Source organism: Seriola lalandi, unplaced genomic scaffold, assembly GCF_002814215.2.
Source record: "Seriola lalandi dorsalis isolate HSWRI2012SDOR001 ecotype SW California unplaced genomic scaffold, Sedor1 jcf7180002054946, whole genome shotgun sequence".
In the NCBI taxonomy this organism is placed as follows: Eukaryota; Metazoa; Chordata; class Actinopteri; order Carangiformes; family Carangidae; genus Seriola; species Seriola lalandi.
Window position 1 is genome coordinate 856965 of NW_019525497.1, and position 24678 is coordinate 881642.

At 39.0% G+C, this 24678-nt stretch overlaps 2 protein-coding genes across 3 annotated transcripts; one reads left to right on the plus strand and one right to left on the minus strand.

Moving 5' to 3' along the window:
• Window positions 1–260: 260 nt before the first annotated feature.
• Window positions 261–14198, minus strand: ark2cb (arkadia (RNF111) C-terminal like ring finger ubiquitin ligase 2Cb). Of its 2 annotated transcripts, none has more exons than XM_023394232.2 (8): window positions 13988–14198; window positions 9974–10316; window positions 9652–9780; window positions 8624–8753; window positions 8338–8442; window positions 7843–7938; window positions 7179–7282; window positions 261–3960 (listed from the first exon to the last, which is right to left on the minus strand). In XM_023394232.2, exons 1-8 carry the CDS (start codon window positions 14046–14048, stop codon window positions 3843–3845), a joined length of 1086 nt encoding a protein of 361 aa, XP_023250000.1. In that variant the 5' UTR covers window positions 14049–14198; the 3' UTR covers window positions 261–3842. The 2 variants fall into 2 exon arrangements, with proteins under 2 accessions (XP_023250000.1, XP_023249999.1); XM_023394231.2 differs by having other exon boundaries at window positions 9652–9783.
• Window positions 14199–16341: 2143 nt separating this feature from the next.
• Window positions 16342–21829, plus strand: LOC111645147 (ATP synthase F(1) complex subunit alpha, mitochondrial-like). The gene is made up of 11 exons (XM_023394224.2): window positions 16342–16498; window positions 16981–17056; window positions 18119–18288; window positions 18467–18640; window positions 19194–19360; window positions 19484–19784; window positions 19994–20218; window positions 20328–20435; window positions 20580–20724; window positions 20897–21047; window positions 21180–21829. The coding sequence occupies exons 1-11, from the start codon at window positions 16439–16441 to the stop codon at window positions 21256–21258; spliced, it is 1656 nt and encodes a 551-aa protein (XP_023249992.1). The 5' UTR covers window positions 16342–16438; the 3' UTR covers window positions 21259–21829.
• The last annotated feature ends 2849 nt before the right edge of the window (window positions 21830–24678 follow it).

A 24678-nucleotide genomic window follows, 5' to 3' on the forward strand; every position in this document is an offset into this window, starting at 1 on the left:
AATTAGTTCTGAGCAAGTCATGTTCCAAGTAGGACAATGATAGTGTTTCTAAATGATTTCAAGCATATAATTGACATTGCTGTGCTGCAGTTTCTTGTTTTGTAATAGCAGACATTTACACTGATACAGATATATCTGCCAAAACATAATGTTGCTCAATATTTGTATTAAAATTGTTGACATCTCTATAAATTTTGCTTAGTAGAGCATTGTTAAAGTAAATGACTACAACAGGACACCACATACCACCACAAGCTAGATTAGTTCTCAGCATTTTAGGCAGTTTATTTGAAAAACACATACAAAAAGATCATATACAAGACAATAAATAAAAAAGAGACAGAACAGTTTGGGTTAAGCTATGCAACTTTTTGCATCATCATTAGTAATAAATACAGTACAAAATCCACCCAGAGTGAATCTAAAGATTTTCCACAATATTCACTGATCATGTTATTCTTCATTATGATTTAGCTATTGCTTTCATATTATTGATACATACTTCTACTTTTCTATAAAATACTCAAGATCATAAAACATTGCGCGGTTACAGCAAAACAGCAGTGTGTTGTACAAAGATGGCCACTTCCCTTTTTCACTGGCAGGTTAATAATCGACATTTTTTCAGCAGCAAAGAAACATCTGAAATATTCAAGAAGGTACAGCATCATATTAAACACATCTACAGAGCTACTCCCACATACACATAGGAAAACCTGAGAAGGACATGCATTAAAAAGCTTGTGCTTTAAGTTCTACTGTTCATTCCGGTTCATCAGCTTGAGTTAATACTATGGCTACTGTCCAGTTCGCTCTGGAGTAATGGGGTACACTGTGGAGGGCATGGGGTAAGGCCAGTGAGAGCACGAAATGAAATAAGAATAATAGTAAGACCAGCCAGCTTCATTCCAATCCAATACATGTTATAATAATTTGCAGGATTAGTAGAGTATTAATAAGAAATGCACACCGAAAACGTAGTTAGCTTATTATACCCAGGTGTAAAACACGCTATCTATATTGTATAACCACAGTACACCAGAAGTTTGCTCAATAAGATCAATGGCTCAAGTTAGCATGTTACATACTTCCCGAAATCCCACACAAAGCAACTGCCAGCAATACATAAGAACAAATAATACAGCTCGTTACGTGGGTCCTAAAATAATATGCACTAAATTGAGATCCAGATATGATGAAATATCATGAATGTGGTCACAATAAAACAAAACAAATATCAAAAATTAAATCAAATATGACTGATTATGGGAAACAAAGCAGTATCGTATAACAAAGGCAAGCTAATTGTGGAGCCATACTAAGACAAAAGGGGTTGTACCCCGTCATCTGCTTCAGCTCAAAGCAGGGATGATATTTAAGAAATTAAAAAATATGTTAAAGTAAAATCAACAAATGACATGAATGGAATGTAATCCAGATCAACAGCACCATGCTGGCTAGAAAATGTGTTGGGAAACACCCCCAGTCAATTTTTCAACAAGTTTCTTTTTTTCTCCTTTGAAAAAGAAAACACAGACGGCATGCAAAAGCATCCCCACCGACCAATGCATAATGAGGTATTCTTTTTTTAATATTTTGTGTTATTTTAAATAAATATATTGATTAAATTGCAAAGTTATGAGATAGAGACATTAAATATTCCACCACAATAGCTAGCTAGCTACAGTTAGTAATAAATAATGATTGTTAAATACTTAAGGCATCTTTAATCACAGCATTCTATGTGAACTAGCGAACCTCCATTTTCATCCATCTGTAGTTTTTTGGATGGAGGTTTCATACAAAAAGAAAAAAAAAACGCAACACAAACAGTCAAGTTACCCTCCAATAATACACAAGGAAGCATGAAAATACTTGAAACTGATAAGAAACACAAAATCTAGGACAAGAAGAACCCACATCACCAAACCAAAACTCAGGCATCTCCATATTATAGTGCATTTACAAAACACAAGCTACATTATAACAACAATAAATATGTTTTTGCAGCATTGCAGCTTTTTCTTCACTATGGTTAAAATGGACAAGGACTCGGCATATTAGTACCATGTCCAAATTGGCATGTGAGCAAAAAAAAAAAAAAAATTACAAGTAATAAGAAAAAAAAAAAAAAGAAATGGCAGAAAAAAAGACAATTGAAATAAAACAAATGTTAAGAACAATTGTTTGGTATTTTTCAAATGGATGGCTTTTTCTCCCTTTCACCCTCCTTCAAGTGAACTACGCCAACATGGTTCATGCATGATATAGAGAAAACGGCTTCTATCACTGAACATATCACAGTTGTTCTAGCAATACCATACACTACTACCATGGGGGAGAGGGGTTGTGGGGACAATCATACACATTCTAGCACATATCACAGGCAAACTAGTTTGTATTTTCCCTGTAACACCAGACACAGTCTTTTTATCAAACAGTGGGAGCAACTTAGATTGAAATGAAAGGAGCCGATACACAACAGAGGCGATTCACTGTATATAGAAATCACATGTGCTTGTTCGATAGGCAATAAGGTTCTGGTAATAGGTAATACAAATGTCAGATTTTATTCACTCTGATGGCAAGACTCAGGCACTGCATCCTCAAGCCCATGCCGGCCTCTCATGATCACGATCATGCCATGAGTGAGGCAACACAGAGGAGTTGCTGTTAGACACAGATCCAATGGCAGCTCTTTGAATCCTAATCACAAATAAATATTAGGAGAGAAATGCTACATTTGTCTGAGATCGGTGTCTAAGGGCAACTTTGGTCTAGAGTGGGGAGGGGTGTAGGGAGGTGGGGTATCAGGTGCATTCTTTGTCCTCCTCTATGAATGAGTGGGATCGTCAGAGTCATAGTATACGGTTCACATGCACAGACACAGTCCCTGTTTCTACTGCTCCACAATATTAACGATACAGCCCAAGCCTGCCATACAGCATGCACATCTGAGGCCTCTGCTCTAGATTATAGAGGCCCGACTACGACACTACACAGATCACTGGAAGCCATGCCTGCAGTTAGCGGGTTTAGCATCAATTCTGATGGCATCTACTAACTGTAAATCCAAAACCATGTTAGACAAGAAAGAGGGATTTTTGGCCTTTTTACACAACTAGCTCTTTCTCTCGTTTACCTATGATTTAACACACTGAATATTCTCACTGTTAGAGCTGTATTCACCCTCTCTGTAGGTTTATTTTTCATATTTCTCAAAAGGCTTTTGCTTGCTACACAACACTGTTACTCTGTAAATACTTATTCAGTACTATACTCCATTACACCACAAGCGTTCAGCTACAAGAGTTCACACCAAACAACCTCATGCTAATCATTTGATAATGTTCTGTACAGATGTGCTGAGGGCTTGGGCAGAGTGCAGCTTAAAGGATTTTTCACAGGCCTGGGGGAAAGGGTTTGGGTGTTGTGGCAGAGAAATGGCCTTAATACACCACACTGAGCTGGGGAGGTTGGTAGTCAGTGTTCTCTCTTTCTTGGTGGCTGTATGGAGAAATGTACGCAGGGTACGCAATCTGACAGAATCTTGTAAAGCCTCAGCACATCTGTCCATACGTGTCCGCTCCTACCGTTTACATCCAGTGAAGTCCATTCAACCAACCTTCAGTCCAGCCACTTATCTGTGCATCAACCCCCGTCCCTCGTTGTGTTGTAGGTGAGTGTGCTTTGTTGATCCCTCTGTCACAGCTGTCTCACTAGGCAGGCTCGTTGAGTGATGCAGAGGGGAAGAGGGATGTTTGGCAGAGCCTCCCCACAGAGGGTAGGCAATGGAGAATTCACAAGACCAGATCCAAAGCTGCAGGAGTCGACAGGAGCTATCAACTGTCGGGGGTCAACTGGGTCTCAATGTCCACTCTGCAGATGGGGCATTTCCTGCTGGTGGCCAGCCACTGGTCCACACACGCCTGGTGGAAGAGGTGCATGCAGGGTAATCTCCTACGGAAAAAACAGAGCAGACATGGTCAGAATTTTATGTACTTCATTAACATATCAAAGCAGTCGGTAACACTTTATTTTACAGGTCTCTCGAATCCCGTTAAAGTGTTACTGCGCTGTCTTTTCAAATCAATTGTCAGCTGTTTTTTCAGCTTTGTGATAATGTGATTTTCAGGTAATCAGTTTTTATTGGTTTATTCGTCTTAAGAGGTAAGAGAATTTCCTCTACCGAGAAAGGAAAACTTAATTCTTAAAATTATCTGAGCAAAAAACAGTATCATCATATTTGCAGATATATAATATTCACTCGAAAGCAACAATTTTGCACAAGTGTAGATTACAATATAATATGGAAGATTAGAGAGGTCAAATCTTTCTACCTGTAAAACAAACGCTAATCAATTATTTTTGATGATTGTTATATTTCTAGAATTAAAACTTATTATATAGTATCAAGTAATTCATTTATATTTGCACTTTGACCTATATCATACAGCCATTGTCTTGGAGACATTTGTTTTTGTCTACGTTACTTTTTCCCTTTTTTTAGCATTGAAAGAGTTAGTTAATTAGTCAATTGACAGAAAATCAATCCATAAGTATTTTGATAGCCAAGTAAATATTTCATTCATTGATTCATTCAAGCAAAAATGCCAAACAGTCTTTGACTACAGCTTCTCCATTGTGACGATTTGCTGTATGAAAGTAAAAGAAATCTCTGCAAGGTTTGGACAATTTTTGATTTAATACAAGCAATATGAAAGTCATTTTAGACGTGACATTTATTTATAATTACCAGAAATTTCATAGACAAAATAATGAATCAGTGAATTGAGAAAATAATCTGCAGATTAATCAATAATGAAAGTAATAAATTGTTGCACCCCTAGCCTGCTTTAATGAAAAAATTATAAATTGTTTGTTATTCGATTTTCTATGTTTTTTGTTCTTATTTTTTAATATTTATTTTTTCATGTCAGATATTGAGTTTCATCTGTGTTCATAAAGTTAGTGGACTGTGAAAACACAAGTAAGTGACAATGCTGGAAGTAAGTTTCATATGTTGTATTTTCTAAATATAATGTCAATAAACCTAACCAAACCAAAAGAATAGTTGCAACAGCTGGATGTAACAGCAGTGGGTACTCTGCTTAGTTACACAAAGTTGAAGGCCTTTAAATCTTTGATGTGCATGTGATTCATGGGTGCTGTCGTGTTAAGTATCCAGATTGTGTCGAGAATAGACCCAGTTGTCTGGCTGTGGTTCACATTTGGCATCAAAATGCGTCTCAAGTGACCTCTTGTGATCAAATTTCACTTCACAACTCACATTTGATTTTATCTGTATGAAACTGACTGCTGCTAAAAATGCACATTTACTCTTGACAATAAAGTTGAAGAGAGAATTTGGCCTTTTAGTAAGGACTTCAAAAATTTTACATCCACATATTACTAGTTGGTCCTTCAGGAACATATTTGCAATAACACTACAGTTCTAGTGCCTCCCCTGACTGTGACTTAAGCCAGCGCCTCTTTGGAAGCCAAAAAAATCATGAACACTTTTTATCAACCAAGATGAACAAAGGTGCTTAACTTCCCAAAAAAATGGAGGTTAAACTGCCCAAACGAACAGTTTTTGTTTACCACTGTAATGATAGTGAACTGGAGAGCAAGATAGGCTTCATCATATTCATTTATGACATATTTTTTGATTGATTGTGATTGCTTTGCAAGGATCACAGGACACTTGTGTGGTTATTGTACCTTCATAAATCAGATCCTTTCAACTTCACATGCCCTCCACATTTTCTCTTTGGTTATGTGCGGTGGCGATCATGCGCATTGATGGCGAAGTGTGTCTCAATGCATTGTTATGCATTTCCATGTGTATTTACACCTGTCCACTTATGATTATATCACCTAAGATGCATTTTGGGTCCAGGTGTAACCAAAGACACATGCTCTTCATACAGTTGTCTTTTTTATCTGACTGTGACTTAGAAGAACTAGACAAAGCCTAGAACAGGCATGAATGATGAATGTTTGGAAGAACAGACAGTTTATGGATATCCCATCGTAACAGGCTGCATGAACAATATATTCGGCATGCAGATGTAGCTCTACATCTTACCTCTAAGAATTTATGTGTACAGTCTCCCTGAACATTTCCCTTGAGCGCTTAACATATCACTGATCTAGAAACATCAGACCCTAGAAAGGTTTTCACTTGCTTTTTTATTCGTGCCTCCTTTTTCTTTCTCAGAGAGTAAAATAAACTTGCTTTGCCACACAGCCAGTTAGACAGATCACAACACTGGACACACATCATAAAATGTGTGAAATGCTAATGTCGCTGTCTGGAAGTATTTTCAAGATGAGGTGCTGGAAGAAATCCCGTAATAGGATTTTTGGACCTGATGCTTTGAACTTACGTGGCAGAACCAATTTAGGGTTAAAAACTGCTGAGACCCGATGGGTGAGTGTCCATTCTGACAGAAAGCATTGTGAATGTATTTAAATTAGGAAATGTGAAGACGTTTCTCTAATGTCTAATCAGTAGGAAAAGTGCCGCCTGGGGAAGGGGAGGTTTTCCCAAACAACCTTAAAAGTACATTTTATCACAACACAAGTCCACACGCTGAGGAAATGAGACATCACATAATTTCAGTCTCATTTCAATCTAAACCCTCACCAGGTAAGAAACAGGAGGAAGATCTAGTAATTACCAATAAACTGAGCACTGAAATTGCATGGCAATCCATCGAAAAGTTGTCGGGACTTTTCGCCAAAAAACACAAATGTCAACCTCTTTGTGGTACGTGAGGAAAAGTCAGGGGATAACAATAGTCTGTTGGATAAATGGTTTTGGGAACCACGCGTATCTGTACAGAATTTCATGGCAATCAATCCAGTATATATCAAGACATTTCACTAAAATCCAAGGTCTGGATGACCAAAGTCAGTAGTATTATCCTCTGGGGATCATGAATTAGTGTACAAAGTTTATTAGCAATCAATTAAATAGCTGCTGGACCGACTGACAGACCATCCAGAGAGCCGTGTCGTTAGCGTGGCTAAAAACGCATGTAGCTGAGGAGCAGGACAGGTACAACAAATCCCCCAGGGGACAGTAAATTGTATGTACAACTATTATATTCACATTTGTATAACCAGCTTTTTTGCCAGTGAAAAAGCAAAAGATAAATAGATTGTTTTACCTGACATCCTCTCCATCCTCCAGCATTGACAGACAGATGGTACACTTCTCATCTGTGTCCAGCTCCTCATCATCCAGACACATCTTCAAGTCCTGGGGTATTCTCTGCAGAGAGAAAGGCAAACAGACTTAAATTATTAAAGCGTGACGTGCAGCTACGTGTTATGTTTATGCCATGGGTGTCTCCGAGTCAGCCAAGAAAAGAAGAAAAGAGTCACCTAATCATGCTTCCCAGAGAGAAAAAAATAGACATCAGATGGAAAAGACTCAATTACTTCCTCTCACTCACAATGTACCAAATGATCTGACACTCCTTCCAGAGTATCTGGGTCATATTCAGTGCAGACGGTTTTTCAAATTCATTCCACGCACATATCTGCAGACAGCTGGATGAGTCATCCCTCGCCTTGAATTGTGCACACTGCAGACCTGTCTCACTAATCTGCTAACGGAAATTAGTTTGACCCTTGAACTACTGGGAGAGTCGTGACCCCCTTACAACTCTCGCCTTCACTCTTTGATCATCTCGAGCAAGTGCTGCCCTTTCCCATTCCTGTCTTTCACATCTAGCTCAATTTATTTCTTGCCCACTGCTTCTTCTGTACCACACACCACATCAAATAGATTTACCACTTGGCTAGAGAGTAGAAAGCTGACCAGTTTACCTTTTTGTACTTATGGGGAAAAGTGAATCTCTCTATGGTGGTTTGGACCGCTCCACGGTTGACACTGCCCAGTCTGTCTTCCAGCTGCAGAAGCTCCTACAAAGGAAACACCACATGGGCATGTCTTTTAATTCTGGTTAAAAATAGGAGAAAATGATTGTTTGTAATTGCTTGCAGAGATTTACAATATTTGCATTTGTGTAAAAAATATTCAAATGCAAAAGACAAATATGTGATATAATGAAATTGGTGCTTCAAAGAACAGGAAAGAGCCTCTCAGAAAACAATTGCATCTTGTTCAAATGAAAACAAATGTCATGAGATTAAAGACTGCTGCACCATTTGAGGCATCTGGAACCCAGAGTAACTGGAAATAAGAAAATCAGTTACACACTCAAGCCTGTCCAGCGCATTGGTCACAGAGAAAACAATGATGAATTTGTGTAGACTGGTGTGTCTGCTAAGGAGAGAGAGAAAAGAAGTGGCAGCACAAACCTCGTAGCTCTCTCTAACAGCAGATGCATGGCGGGAGGGGTTGAGACTCTGCAGAGCCAGCAAGTGCAGCTGGGGATATGGGTAATTTCTGATCTCATGGACAACCTGGAAGATGACAGATAAAAGAAGCAACCATCAGCTCTGCAGCAGACATCAGGAAAAGAAAACAGGTCACCCCAGGTTGCTAGGTATCGAGATTAGTCTCAGAAACCGAAATCCATGGGAGAATCGCTGGGAGTTCATCAAGACAAGCATGATTGATTGTACTGAGGAGGAGGAGGCTCACCACTTGTGTTGAGGCATTGTTTCTTGGGAAGTGGTGCATCCTAGGAGAGGTCAAGTAGTGCTGATAGTGCTGCGGCAGCGGATGGATGTGATACTGGTGGGGGGGCAGTCCAGCATCTACACTTAGATCCCTGGACAGAAACCGGAAAACAAGTCAGTCAGTGACACACAAGTTGTAGGCTGTGTCCAAATCACTTTTGATTTCACCATTTTGTGTTTTTGAGTTTGAGTTCTAGCTAGATTTCAGCTATTTGGAGCTGCAGTACTTGAGTCCAGTTGGACCTGGTTTTGTGCACATTTTGCATCAGAACATTTCTTCAACTACTACTATCCATAGCACATACACATAGGGAGCTACTTTTCCAGCTTATTTACTTTCTATTAATATGAGGCTATTTAGATCAAATATCTACTGCTTCCTAATAGAATTTCTTCAGAGAAATTACAGAGATAAAGCACCATACAACTCAGGGATTTAATAACCAAGAACTTGTTGGAACACTTTACATACCATTTCCCAAAACACAATTATTTTCTGACATTTCCAAAAAAAATATCAGTGATCTAAAGACACAGTGTTTCCAACATGCCTGGCATCTATTTTACAACTTATTTTTGACCTTGGCTGTGATCTTAAAAAAGAAATCCTTTTTTTCCAGTAGAATTCCCAGAAATGGTGGATGTATGATGTATCTTCCACATATTTTCCAGTCAGACATGTCATAATATTAAGCTCTCTTTCTTTTTTCTTCATTTTTTTCTTTTATATATTTGATTGTTTTAACTTTTTTTTTTTAACTTTTGTTTTACTCTAGCATTACAAAAAATAACTACTGTGAAACTAAAAAAATATTCCATTATTACTTAAGAAACTGCTTCTGCATTAATGTTACATTTAATGAGAGTGTACAATGTTTGTTACAAATTCTATTGAAAAATAACAGTGACAATGTGCTTTTCTAACAAATAAAAAACAGCTGTTTGCCTCTGTGGCACTGGATAGTGTATAATCAGAGGCATACTGCTTACCAGTCTGTGCCCTCAGCCAGGTAGCGTGGCTGCTGCACCACAGGCTGAGGGGGGACATGAAGTGGGGGAGCAAACTCGTACCCGGGCCGCAATCTGTGGGGCTGGTGAGGAACTCTCTCTGGGGTGCGTCTACTAAGACAAATAACCAAGCATTTTAAAACATCACGTTTTTTTTCCCCCACAGGAAACAGACATTGCCTGATATGATGCCACTGCAAAATCATAATCCCTGAACAGTCTGACTGAACCATAACGGAAAACTAAACATTTTGTCTTTTGTCTTTCATGTACTGTAAATTTCCCTGCAAACCGGTGTGGATACCTGGAGGGTGGCAGGATGTGTCGGTGCTGGGCCTCGAGGATCTGCTGCTGGAGGAGGTATTGCTGGTGTAATGCCTGAGGTAGGAAGGGAGGGGCAGGGATGTCCTGGAACTGGGGAGCGGGCAGGGGATTGAGGGGTGGGTGGAGCGGAGGGCCATGCTGGTGGCCGGGAGGGGCCAGGTGGGGGTTAATGCCTGACTGTGGCTGCCCTGGGTGGGGCATGGGGAAGTCCATGGGCAGCGGAGCCTGAGGACCTAACTGGAAGTGCCGGCAAGAGGTAGCATGGCTGTGCTGCTGCTGCTGCTGCTGCTGCTGCTGTTGCTGTTGCCGGTTGAAATGGGATCCTGTGGAGGATAAGGAGAAGTTGTCAGGCACCTGAGGGGAGAGATTAACTGGAATTAATTGTGGGTGAAATGTGGTGTCACTGTGTGTGATATAGCATGTTAATGAAGCCCTACCTCTTACCTAGGGTGAAAAATACTTCTGTGGGGGTGGGAAAATGATGGTTACCACAAGTACCATGAACATGACAACTGTTTTCGGTCCTGCACACAAAACGTGAGCTTTCATTTCTTTAATTGCATTTCCGACCTCTGGATCGACTCCTGGTCTTCTGATTCACAGACAAGCGAACTGGATCAGAACGGATGAAATCTACCAATATGTGGTCTTCAACGCAGCTCAGTTCTTGTAAATTCTGCAGCTGACAGCAGGTCAGTGCACTCATGCAACTAAACCTTTAGTGCCAGGCTGTCTGTTAAGAGATACATTAAACTGTTTAGGTGCCAAGTCTCTATATATACAACCTTAAAGAACAATTCCTTCTTTCTTAAAAATGACACCAGGCAATAAATTCACATTATGCATCTTTCCTTTACTGAACTGCTTCTTTGTGTCTTACAAATACAGTATACTGTAGCGCTACTTGTTCTTTTCCCATATGAACATTCAGGAGTTGAGAGGAAATAGCTTGAATGCTTTTTTTACTCTCTCCAACCACAGCTATTTGGCAACTGCAGCGAACAGACTGCTGTCGAGACTCAACAGGGAGAAAAAGACAGGCTAGCTTGTGCTGTGGTGCAATATGGTTTTAATACTGTGCTTTGGGCTGAAAAAAGACCTTTTTGATTATGGAAGGACTGAGACACTGCAGTAACAAATTTAGCTTTGATTAGAAACTTTTGAGGAAACCCTGGCCAAAAGAAGCCATAATAGGCTTGCAGAGGAGCAGGATCCAACATGCTGTGCTCTGTTATGTCCGTTTGGCAGAAACTGAAGCAGTGAATTTTACAGAAACCTGCCAGTTTAAAGATTAAAATTGTGCAGTTCTTACAGAAGATGCAAAAATCCAATACGGTTTGAGTTTAATCTGCTTTGACAGTGTAAAAGACATGACGAATTCTGACGTAAACAGAGGAATTTTTTTTTTTTTTTTTTTTAAATCATGAGGAAATAGGCAAAGTCTACATTGCATTTACTAGGAGTACGCTTGAGAAAGGCAGTATGATTTTAAACACACCCAGGAAAGATAAGCAGCATGACTTTCCAGCAATATTTTCAGCTTAACAGTTCGTCAGTGTAGCTGGGGAGACAGCAGATGACCTTGCTGCCATGGGTCAAAGGCTCAAGTCTACACTTTAAGTAGCACACTGCGTTTTCAAGCGTCTCAGTGAAAACGATCACCATGAATGACAGCAGATAGACTCATTCGGGCCCTGTGATGGAGGAAGCGTGGAAATCGTCTATCTTTGTCACAGCGGGAGAGGAGGTGGGTGGGGGGTGGAGAGGGGGCAGGTAGGGACAAGGGAGAGGGAGGACAATAAATGGAAATCAGCAAGAAGCACACTGAAGGTTAGGAAAAACACTATATTCTTTATTGAAAAATATTAGTATATGTGGAATTTGTGTTTTTTTCTTATTTGTTTGTAATAATAGTATAAATCCATGCAACAAAAATAAACAACATAGACTGAAGGCAAGGCCCACCATGCTCCATATAGGGTTAAAAAGAACAAAAGCGGCATCCAATGAGCAGACGTGTTGGCTACAGCACATGATTCCAGTACAGCAGGGTACATCTTTACTACAGAAAGATTACATTGGATTTTCACTAGTCAATGTAGAAAAACAAAAACCAAAAATTATGAATCATAAATGTGACCATGCATTGAAAGTACTATTACCAGAACAAAAGGTAAAGAGAGACCACAACCAAACAATAAAGACGTTATTACTAATAGAGGATCTCTTTAGCAGTGCAGGAAAATAGGCATCCCTGTGAAATGGATAGCATTTTGGCCTTATGTTAGTGGGGAAAATTGGGAAGTGATGAACCACCAGTGCGCATGTTTTGCTTACTTAAATGTTTGGTTTCATTTGCCCATTAAAGGGCAAACAGCCCTGACAATTCAGTGTGATTCGAAGCTTGAAATTTGCAAAGGGAACAAAAGGATTACACAAAAATGGAGACAGTTATGGCAGGTTGTTGTGTGCAGGTGCAGTGTACCTTCAGTCATTTCAAGGGATCATGTTACAGCATTTGCTGAAATGCTGAGTTTAACAATAAAAATGGCATGCACGTGGTTCCAATTTGCATGCTTTTTTTTTTTTTTTAATCGTAGGTCATTTCATTCACGTACATTGCACCTTGTGTGAAGAGAAGGAAGATGAGCCAAATTCTGGTGTTCAACAATGCAGTGCAGTATTTGAGATCATGCAAAATGTATCCACTTTACAGGAATTTACAGCATGTTGTCTATCAAGACTGGATGGGAGGTACACAATGACATTCAACTGATATCTAAAAAGGAGCTAAAATGTTAACTCAGTGCTACAGCAATTTGACAGAAAAAAAGACAAAAAGGTGCTCTGTTCTAGGTGTTAGCTATTGTTTTAGTCTGCTTAACATGGAAAGTCTATGGCTGAATACATCTTGGGAGGGGGTGCTTTTTAATACCAATGTCGTCTTCTGATGGAAAGAGGAAATGAAGAAGGGATTCACAATACAGCTAAATGCAGAGAACAGGCAGAGGCCACGCCACACCACACAGCAGCAGATGATCATTAGCTACACAATGGGGGGGACGACAAAGATCTGATAAATGCAGAATGTAGAGCCAGCCTCCATACTATGAAACAGGGAAATAAGAACAGAAATAAAAGCACAATGAAATCACTGATGCCACTGTTATAAAATTAATGTTACACTGTAGCTTTATCATTGTTTAACTGTGACCGCACACTCGGGTCTTTTTTGCAATTCGGCAGCTTCAAACAAACAGCTGCTGAATTGCCAATTAGCAAATAAAAGAAAAGGGCGACTGATGCATTGATGGCTCGGAAGTCCACGCTCACCGGGCAATTGGCCATCTATCGATTAGACCGTTGGCCGATTGACACGGATAATAATTAGTGAAATCACGGTGGAAAAAACGGCGAGCGCTAGCAGAAGCAGATGATCTTCAAATGACATCATCCAGGCTCAGATAAGCTGACTGGCTGGAGAGGCTACGTCTATTTTGCGGTATTTTTTTACAGTGCAAATACAGGATAGCGCCTTTTGGGGGGGGGGTGGGGAGGATAACAATGCATCGTAATGTTAGTGAATTACAAGTCGCACGAATAAAATGTATCCCATGTTAAAATCGGTTGTCTATGCGGGGATGTGGTTTTGACCGCACGCCCCGTGCATGTGGAATCCTTTGTGAGAAATGTTTCCGTTCCAAGGTATAGCCTGAGCCAAGAAGCCAGTTAGCTTATCTTCAGCGGCGGTATTTGTTTTATAATTAGGCGTGATTACACCCGGCAAACTACATTATTCGGTGATTTATATTAACTCCAATGAATACAAGTTAAAGTAGTATCACGTTTGGCGAATAATTTGACCGTTAATTATTAAGCTAGCTAACGCGAGCTAACCCAACGGCTAAGCTCCAGCTAGCTAGCCAACAGCTGCAGTGAATATTAAGATAAACAGGGCACATGTTTTGGATCGATATGAATATTAATACCGTACCTCTGTTTCTTACTGAGCCGAATACGGGAAGAACCAGATATCCGACATGCACTAACACCATCCTGGGATCCTTATCTTATGATTCCGCTGGGTTATTCGGAGAGATAGAGTAGTAGTAGCCCATGCGGATCTACATTCAGGCGGTTGGTTGTTGCTGGCTGGCTGGCTAGCACCACAGGCAAACCAAACGGATCGACTGTCTGACTCGCCTGGTTGTCGTTGACAAAAGCAGACATGTCATTTGATGTCCGGAGCAAAAGAGGGCGATGTTGCGGCGCTACAACCCCCAGCTGGAAGTATCTGTGAAGTTAAATTCACAACGTGAAGTTGTTTTGTCTTTAGATTTTGAAAAAATTAGAATCAGGAACCATTACATGCACAATCCGCTCAAAGTGTGTTCTTTTTATATTGACCAAGTACTGGGTTATCAAGTAGTGGGTTATCAATTGAACTTGCATCTTATCTGCAGCAATAGAAGCAAATTAAGCATTAATTATCAATGAATCCATCTTCTTTATAAATGGTACCTTATCATCAGAAAAGTGGTACATGTAAGGTATATGGTATAGCCCTAAAAATCAAACAAAGCCATTTAATATACTTACAATTTTCTTTATCACGAATTAATAGGGCCATATGCAGATTTTGCTGCTTCTATTTTTTGTCTGCATCACTGTTTCAATATATATATATATATATATTCAGCTTTTGATGTTTTGTCCATCCATTTGCATACCTACATACAGTATTATAAATTAAGTTGGGTATTTGCAAGTCTTGAAAAATCTTAAGCATTGACAAAATTGCAAGTCAAGTCAAGGTACATTTTATTTATATAGCCCAATGTCACAAACAACAATTTGTCTCATTGGGGCTTAACAACCAAAAAACATTTAATGATTCGTTTTTTCTCAAACTATTTGTTTTATGTTTTAACCTTTTAAAATACACCATTACAACAGTTGGATGCTTTGGCTGTGGTAGCACTACTGTTTTGGTCTCTACCGGACAATCTTCAATCTTTGGTTCATCATCTCTTATATTCATTCTGACTGGTTGTAAAAGTTAAAGAGTCACCTTTCAAAGGGGACTAGGGTTATGGCTTAAGAACAGTTACCTTTTTTTCATTTTGGTGCTTTATTTTCAGGCTTCTGCACAAAAGCAGGGGTGTCTGTCAAGGAGTTATTTCAGAGTACACTGAGAACCTATGCAAACATCAATAAAAACATATGGAAAGAGAAAACTTTTGTTGAAAAAGAGACCTGATGGCTGTATTGTAATTATTAAATATATATATTTTCCTCATATATGCATCAATGGGGTTAAGAGAGGGGATTTTAAATAGGTTAGGTTGCACACTTACATTTGATCATGTGGCAGAAATACTGCTATTTTTTCTTTTTTTGTGTGTACTGGGTGCCACTTTCTGATAAGACACAATTTAAAGGGTTTATAAGCTGTAATTAAAGGATCTGTTAATTGTTTATACATAATTTCCATATGCTTTATAGATCAGTCATAAGCTACTAATTAGAAACAAGTTTTGGGTCACCATGCAAATGTAAAAGTTGGTAAACCATTAATAAGAACTTAGAGTTTTGCATTTTCTAATCAGTCATCAGGTTTGCAATTATAAATGTTAGTATGACATTAATAACGCATATTACATTTCTCAATTTCTATTGAGCCATTAGCAAACATTAGTTAGTCACCTGCAATTATAATGTTGATAAGTCATTATTAATTATGCATGTTTTTGGACTGTGGGAGGAAACTGGAGCACCTGGAGGGAACCCACATGTGCATGTGGATAACATGCAAACCCCACACAGAAAGGCCTCAGCAAGCAGGTTAGGACCTTCTTGCTGTGAGGCAACAGTGCAACCATTGCTTCACCGTACCGCCCTCTTTCAAGTAACAGCTTAAAACAGATTTCCCAATTACAGTGTTGCCTGTTGGACATTTGGAATGAGAAATAATTATTATGTATAGTATTTTTTCCTACTGTGGTCCTTTATTTCGTAGAAGTCCCTTATTATTTTTATTTAATGTAGTTCTGTTTATCTTGCCTTGAGTTTTTATGAGAGGTCTTTGTATAAGCTTGTACTTTCCTACCTTTCATGCACAATTATATCTTTTAATGTTCAAAGAAATGAATAAATTAAAAAAAAAGTGTTTATGAGCATTTTCAAGTAAGAATAAGTTTGATAAATAGTTTTTAAACTTAAGTAGTTTATAGTCTAAATGTGGGCCCAGGTTTGTCCAAAATAAAGTTCTAGGTAAGGTAAAAAATATAGCGGCCAGTGTCATCTCCCTGGCGACAGGTGGCAGAGTTGAGTCGTAAAGAAGGAAATTTTACTTCAGTGTCACATAAATAGAAGAAGAGTCCATTCAGCCATTACATTCACCCACGGGCAGCGGTGGAGGACAGGTCATTAGCAACCCGACAAAATGCTATCCGTGAGAGTTGCAGCAGCTTTGGCCAGAACCCTGCCAAGAAGGGCTGGATTTGTAAGTATTTTACTTAAACAATTTATATGGAAGATGCAGGAAGTTTGTTTATCATCAGTGTGAACCTTGTGGGCGTGAAGGGTAATGTTAACGACACAGGCCCCTAGCTAACTTGTCATCCACGTATGAATGCGACTCAAAACGCTACTAATCTGTCCTCGTTCATATTTCGTGCTAACAATCTTGAAATTGTTTATTTAAACGTGTTTGTGTAAGTTGTCCTTGTGAAGCGTCAGTCTTCGTACTGCAGCAAGCAACGCTAAAGTTAGCACGCAAGCTAATGCTAGCTGCCAGCTAACGGCTCATTCAGCCACGCTTTGAAGGTCAGAAAGTCTGACAGCGGATGTCTTCCCCGCCGCAGAAATCTACACCAGCTCCGCTATTAAAGTGGACTTTGGTTTTAGAAATGGTCGCTGCAGATATGTTCAGTGCAGTTTTACTTGCAATCTACGTTTAATTTACTCTGACTCCATTGAACACAGGTGTCCAAGACTGTACCGGCCGCCTGCGTTGGGGTCAACCACCTCCACACACACAGACCATGGCTGCAGAAGACAGGTGAGAAAGCCAAAAACAAAATGACAGAAACTTTATCCTTCACTTCTGTTCAGCATCCAAAGGTGATTGATGAAGGTCATTGATGATACTATGTTTCCCTGAGCCTTTCTTGGTGACTGCAATGTCAGATTCACAGAAGAGCCGTTCGCAGGTGTACTTGTCGAAAGTCATTGACAAGACAAACCAGCTGCACAGTATTCCCTTTTAAACAGCCGTTTTTAGGAACACCTAGCGAAAAGTAATGTAGTCTAACACAGGAGTCCTGCAATAAATCCTAGCTTCATGATGGTTGTAATGTTCAGTTGGTGTTGAAACTGTTTCAGAAAGGTGTTGATTCTGTGTAATAATTTTCGTATAGTGTATTTTGTGTTTCTGTTGAACTACATTACATGTAATGATGTATTTTATTTAGCCTACCCTTTTGTTCTAAAGTGGGTTGACAACATAATAGAAACACTTGCACTTATAATGCATATAATACAATTCAACAGCATCACAAATTGCGGCCTCCAATATGGCCATAAAGTTGAAGTTATGGTGTATCATAGTAATGGATACTTTATTTATCCAAAGGGAGAAACATATATTGTAGCTGCACCATACAACCAAAAGGTTAAAACCACAAGATAAATGGATTAACCTGGGAGGCAAGAAATGTCCAGATTTAACCGTACAAAATAGGCTGATACAGATAAAGATTATGGATTATACACAAACAGTTAACATTTGTTCACATTGTAAATGTAAATATATGGGTATACAGACACCAGAATGTAGTGTAATGGGATTGAAGTCTAATGGGCTAAATGTCTGATCAGGCAGTATGATTTATACTGGAATACATGGTATAAATAGGACATTATGCAGATAGTTTATAAATTATGCTGTTATGAACAAAATCGAATTGTTTTCAAGGTTCATATCCAGATACTTGTAAAGAGATCTCTTTCCTTTAGTTTTTCCCTTTTTTTAAATTAGAATTAATCTCGCCCAAGACAAGATTTTGTTGCATAATTTTCATGAATGAATGAAGTTTCATATTGTATGTCTTCTTTTTCACAGGCACAGCCGAGGTGTCTTCCATCCTGGAGGAGAAGATCATGGGAGCTGACACCTCTGCAGACCTGGAGGAGACAGGGCGTGTGCTGTCCATTGGTGATGGTATTGCCAGAGTGTACGGTCTGAGGAATGTCCAGGCAGAAGAGATGGTGGAATTCTCCTCTGGTCTGAAAGTAAGTCTAAAAGGACACTGTTCTGCACAAAAAAAGCAACAAAAAAGAAAGTTTTCCTGAAATGAAGGTTGAAAGCAACACAATGTCTTGAACTTGTCTTTTATTTTTGCCTTGTATGCTAAACTAACAGCAACTATTAATTTGCTAACAAGTTGTAAAACGTTTTTTTTTCTTCCAGGGCATGTCTCTGAACTTGGAGCCTGATAACGTTGGTGTTGTGGTGTTCGGTAATGACAAGCTGATCAAGGAGGGTGACATTGTGAAGAGGACTGGTGCCATTGTGGATGTTCCTGTTGGTGAGGAGCTGCTCGGCCGCGTGGTGGACGCTCTGGGAAACGCCATTGATGGAAAGGTTATTTGAGATATAATTTCTTTTTTAATGAGAAGTAAATCAACCTAGATTAAATTCAATTATGATCTAAAGATGACTTCTAACTGGGGGCTGTTAAAACATTACTGTCTTTCATTTATTATCATATTATGTAGTTTTTGTTTTTTTTACTTTCAACCACTGAATCTAATTGTTAAACTTGATGTCTGTTAATCAACAAAAAACTCTTGTTAAAATTTATACCAGTCTTGGATAGGCTTGGTTAAAACAAGCTTCCCAAATGACAAATGTCCACTGTCTCCATATTGATAAGCATCCACTTGTGTGGTGGGAAAGAGTCAACACATGAAGAACCTGAAAAATTCTTACTCTTTTTTTCTCTGGTTAGATAAGTTAGTTAGGTTAATAGCTGCATATTGATTACCTGAACACCAGTTATAAAATAGAATGTCAGCTGTCAATTTAAGAAAAAAAGAATGCATATCAGAATTGTTGCTTGTTTTCACTGAATAGATTTATTGACCATTTAAGATATTCATATGACAGCAAATCTTAAAAATTATTTTTCTCTCAGGGTCCCCTTGGCTCCCAGATCCGTAGGCGTGTTGGACTGAAGGCCCCTGGTATCATCCCCCGTATCTCTGTGAGGGAGCCCATGCAGACTGGAATCAAGGCTGTGGACAGTCTGGTGCCCATTGGCCGAGGCCAGCGTGAGCTGATCATTGGTGACAGGCAGACTGGGTAAATGCTCTGTAATGGGGAAATGTTTTTGCTGTGGTTTGGGCACACTCATTAATCAAGAGAGACTATAGCTTTAAAGGCTATGAATATTCTTTCATCTAACTGGGCATCTTCACTCTCCAGCAAAACCGCCATTGCCATCGACACAATCATCAACCAGAAGCGCTTCAATGAAAGAAATGATGAGAAGAAGAAGCTGTACTGCATCTATGTTGCCATCGGACAGAAGAGGTCCACTGTGGCTCAGCTGGTGAAGAGACTGACTGACGCTGATGCCATGAAGTACACCATTGTGGTCTCTGCCACTGCCTCTGATGCTGCCCCCCTGCAGTACCTGGCCCCATACTCCGGCTGCTCCATGGGAGAGTACTTCAGAGACAATGGCAAGCATGCCCTGATCATCTATGATGATCTGTCCAAGCAGGTGAGGATAAGTTTGCTGTGGGAGAGTGACACAACAAAAATTCAATTTGTAGCTTGAAATCACAATTATATAAAAAAAAAAAAAAATTCAATAAAGGTTTCCTGTAATTATAGTCGACAAAAGTTGGAAAATATTTGAGTATCACTAAGGAAATTTAAACAGTATTCTTAAGTGCAGCCTCGGTCAATTAACGTTTCCCCTTCTATCAGGCCGTTGCCTACCGTCAGATGTCCCTGCTGCTGCGTCGTCCTCCTGGTCGTGAGGCCTACCCTGGTGATGTGTTCTACCTGCACTCCCGTCTGCTGGAGAGAGCTGCTAAGATGAACGACAACTTTGGTGGCGGCTCCCTCACTGCCCTCCCAGTCATCGAGACTCAGGCCGGTGATGTGTCTGCCTACATCCCTACCAATGTCATCTCTATCACAGATGGACAGGTTTGTCTTGAAGTTGTCCTCAGCTGGTCTTGATAGTGGTTTGCCCCATTCATAAAATGTTCTGAATAAAGCTATTGTTATACTGGCTATCTTGATCTGTTTGCTGCAGATTTTCTTGGAGACTGAGCTGTTCTACAAGGGTATCCGTCCCGCTATCAATGTGGGTCTGTCTGTGTCCAGAGTAGGCTCTGCTGCCCAGACCAGAGCCATGAAGCAGGTAACATCTGGCTTGGAAACTTGTTTTTTAAAACCAGGCATCTGCAGTCTTTACATTCAAATTTAAAAATGCATTCATCAAGTAGGAGGCTACAGTCACAAACATTTTCTAACATTTTATATTGATGTTCTTTCTACCTCATAGGTGGCTGGTACCATGAAGTTGGAGCTGGCTCAGTACCGTGAGGTGGCTGCCTTCGCCCAATTCGGTTCTGACCTGGACGCTGCCACCCAGCAGCTCCTGAACAGGGGTGTCAGGCTCACTGAACTGCTGAAGCAAGGACAGTACTGTGAGTGGTTTTTTTTTTTTGTTTGTTTGTTTGTTTTTTACAACTTCCTCTTCACAATACATTTTGCAACAAATTAAATTTCGAGGAAATTATAGAATTGAAATGTTTGGCTGGTATTGCATGTCTCTTAAAGCAAATTTAGACCATTAAACTGCTTGTGACCTTGCTCCAGCTCCCATGGCCATTGAGGAGCAGGTAACAGTCATCTATGCCGGTGTCAGAGGGCACTTGGACAAGATGGAGCCCAGCAAGATCACAAAGTTTGAGAAGGCTTTCCTGCAGCACATCCTCAGCCAGCACCAGGACCTGCTCGCCGCAATCAGGTGAGAGATTTCATTTATTTTTTTTGCTGAAATATTTTTGAATGACTCTCACGACACTTGGCCCACAAGTTAACATGGGTATTTATTGATTTTAAATGACATTCATTTGACTTTGCCTGCTTTGTATTTCAGGGCTGATGGCAAGATCTCAGAGGCATCAGACGCTAAACTGAAGCAGATTGTACTGACCTTCCTGTCCAGTTTCGAGTAATGGATAGCACTTGTCTTGTTCTTCAGTGAGCTACCTGTTTGTTTCCCCATTAATGCATATATATATATATGTGAACACACTGAAGGCCAAAACCTCCATGTACAGATTTCTCCAAATAAAATTTTACAACCCTACTGTGCTGTAAAATTGTTCTGATTGTGTGCTTAACTGCAGTAAGTTTAGTGTCTAGGTTGGAGCCCTCTGAGCAGATTTCACCAGTGGCAGAAGAAAAATTACTAGCGAGAAAAACAAACAATACTTTTGTTTAAACACATCGAATGCATTTTTGAATTTTTGTCGGGCTGTTTCATTGTACCAAAATGTAAAGGTAACAATGCACATACAAGACTCATCTGTTTATTGTAATGAGTTGTTCATAAGAGCATTATGTCCAAGAGGATAAATTAATGGGTTTAGATTGACTTGACAAGTATCAGTTTGTTCTTCACTGTATTCAGAGTATGAAAAGAGTGAAGTGTAAGCCTAGTTTCTCAACTATGTTTGAGATGATGGTGTGACATGTTTGATACTACGGTAATAAATTCAGTGACTCGGTCACAAATCAAATCCATCTTGCATTGTCCTGTCTTATGTCTTGTTGAGACCTTTAGAATATTTATAGTGTTTTGATCTCCGTCTTCAAATCTATATTGCATTCCATAACTTACAGTGCATTTTTATGCACTTTATATATTTGAAAAGGAATTGAGGCTCTTGTATCTTTTCTGTAAAAGATGATTGAGAATGTCTAAGTAGGGCTGCAACTAATTTATATTTACTTATTTGGCAGATGCTTTTATCCAAAGCGATTTACAAGTGAGGGACATCACTAAAGCTTATTACTTTATATTATTTCAATTGCTAGTTATTTTGTCCATGAAGTGAAAAAATGCTCATCAGAATTTATCTAAAACCTAAAGGTATTTATTTTAAAATGAAAGAAACATTAGTAGTAACTCCTCATTTGAGAAGCTGGAACCGTTGAGTGTTTTGTCATTTTGCTTGAAAACTGAAACTGAACTGAAAAAATTACTCAATTATCAAAGAAAGTCTCAGCTCAGTTTCAGCATATACTGCAGCTTAAGATCATTCAGTGCAACCTTTATACCATTCATGTCCAGCAGGTGGCGATAGATCCCACAAAGGAAACTGAGCCACTCAGATTAAACGTCAGTGGTGGAAGAAGTAGTCAGGTCTCTTCCATAAGTGAAAATAGCAATACCACAGTAAAAAGATACTCTGCTACAAGTAAGAGTTATGCATTCAAAAATATTACATGAGTAAAAGTATTATTGTCATAATATACATAAAGTACCAAATCTAAAACTACTCATCATGCAGAAAGGCCAATTTCAAAATAATGGATATTATATTATTATTATGCAATAATGAGTACATCACTTAATGTTGCAACTGGTAAAAGCTATTTAAACATGAGTCTGTATTTGGCCTGAGTTGCTAGAGGCACCCACAACGGTTAGGTACAATCAAACAATTGGTGGGTTAAAAAATAACCCCACCTTAACCCCTCCTCTGGGTAACTATGGTACGGTAGAGGATTAGAGATTCTGAGATGTAAAGATTTGTGGCGGCCAAAGTTAGCAGTTAACTTTATTGAAAATATTATATTTTATCTAGATATTAAAATTTATAATTTTTTTAATTGTTTGAGGTCAAATTTAGCAACTTACGTTATATACAAGGCTTAATTTTAATAGGAAATGTATTTATAACAACATTTCATTTGTGATGGCAAGAATTAGCAGCTAATATAACTGTCACTCAGTATCAACCAACCATGAAATCCTACCCACCATTTGTCTTGCAAATCCAAGCCCAATTTTGCCAGTCGTTATTGGGCCCCGAAGTACAAAATCTCTATTTGTTGGTGTCATCTAATACAAGAACAACGTGAGACAGATACAGCTATTCAAGTCAAGTACTTCTCTCTGGATTATTCCACCTGAAACTTTAAACTTTACTCTCTCCCAGGCCAAATTCAAGACCACTTAGGGCCTTGTTTGAATCCATTATTTACTTTTTTTTTTTTTCTTATTGCCTCATGGGAGCCAGACAGATCCCTGTATGAGGTTATCATGTCATTGTCTTAAGTGAAGTGTGTGTAAGGAACATAATAGTGTGAAGAAAATTAAATTAGTGAAATAAGATAATTGTTTCAGTCACAATTCTTTAAAAGCTGTCATTGCACACTAGACTCTGAGTTGCTTGTTTGTTCAGCAGCATCACTGCTTGGCAATAAAGTGGAACATGTGACTGAGAGTGAATGGAGCTGCTCTCAATAGCAACTATTGTCGAGGTCAGCGTGACAACAAGAGAGAGCTCTGTGGAGCAACAGGCAACATGATTGGTCAGATTTCAGACATTTGGAAAGTAAAAGCTGCGCAGTTTTTCACTGGCCAAACAGACTTGTTTGTGATATATAAAAGATACATCTTAACATACTTTGGTAGTAGTTTCTTTTTTTTTAAGTACTTTCTTGCAATCTCTATTATCTCTTTATTCATAGCATGCATACCTGCAGTTTCAAATTAAAAAGCTTGGGTGAACCATTGTCTGATAAGTCACCCTGTATTTAAGATGAACATAAATGACTTTATTAATGGTAAATGTGTCATTTACTAATGCTTTATAGATCAGTTATAAGCCATCAATAAGAACAACTTTTGGGTTGCTGGAAAAGGGTTACAGGATATTTGCACTACAATCTAACAGTTTATTAATAACTATATCTACAGATTTGATGTATTATTGTACCACCTTTACTAATCATTTTTTAACATTTATAGATCACTGACTAACTTTTTCTGATGGCATTTTACAGCCTGAGGAGCCCCTTACCCTTTATTAATGGCTAAGTAAAATTTGTGACTGGAAGGGTCTACCATATTAATTTAAGTGATAGTTATGGATTTTCCACAACTTGGCAACCCAAAAATTGTTCTTATTAATGGCTTATAAATCATCTGTAAAGCATTAGTAAACAATTCATAAATCATTGATAGAGCCGTTTTAGAAAGGGTTTGTAAATGGCACCAGAAAGTGATACTGTGCTGGAAAAGGAATCTACAAAATACCTATTCCTGTTCCTCTGTGGCAGCACTGTGCATCAAATCCTTTGACAATGTATCTTAAATGTGAACAAAGAAATGCTCTCATGCTACTTAATCAAATTTGCTCAATAGTGGTTACATCAATACATTCCTGAAAATTACATGTGGATGTATGCGTGACTGTCTGTGAATGTCCGGCTCGACAAGTGAGTGACTGAATCTTAATGGAAATAACTGAGGAAAACCTGAGTTTCAGACGAGGTAGACGAGGTTTCAATAGGGTGAAAGAAAGCTCACATATTCAGGGAGCAGTTTGGAGTTCGTCTTCAAGTTGAAGTTAGAGACTGAA

Coding starts and splice junctions, on each gene's coding strand:
- LOC111645147 (XM_023394224.2), top strand. CDS start 16,439: ATGCTATCCGTGAGAGTTGCAGCAGCTTTGGCCAGAACCCTGCCAAGA. Junction 16,499..16,980: donor TGCCAAGAAGGGCTGGATTT/GTAAGTATTTTA, acceptor CATTGAACACAG/GTGTCCAAGACTGTACCGGC. Junction 18,641..19,193: donor GAAACGCCATTGATGGAAAG/GTTATTTGAGAT, acceptor TTTTTCTCTCAG/GGTCCCCTTGGCTCCCAGAT.
- ark2cb (XM_023394231.2), bottom strand. CDS start 14,048: ATGGTGTTAGTGCATGTCGGATATCTGGTTCTTCCCGTATTCGGCTCA. Junction 10,317..13,987: donor CGGCTCAGTAAGAAACAGAG/GTACGGTATTAA, acceptor TATCCTCCACAG/GATCCCATTTCAACCGGCAA. Junction 8,754..9,651: donor CTGGCTGAGGGCACAGACTG/GTAAGCAGTATG, acceptor GTTTCTGTCCAG/GGATCTAAGTGTAGATGCTG.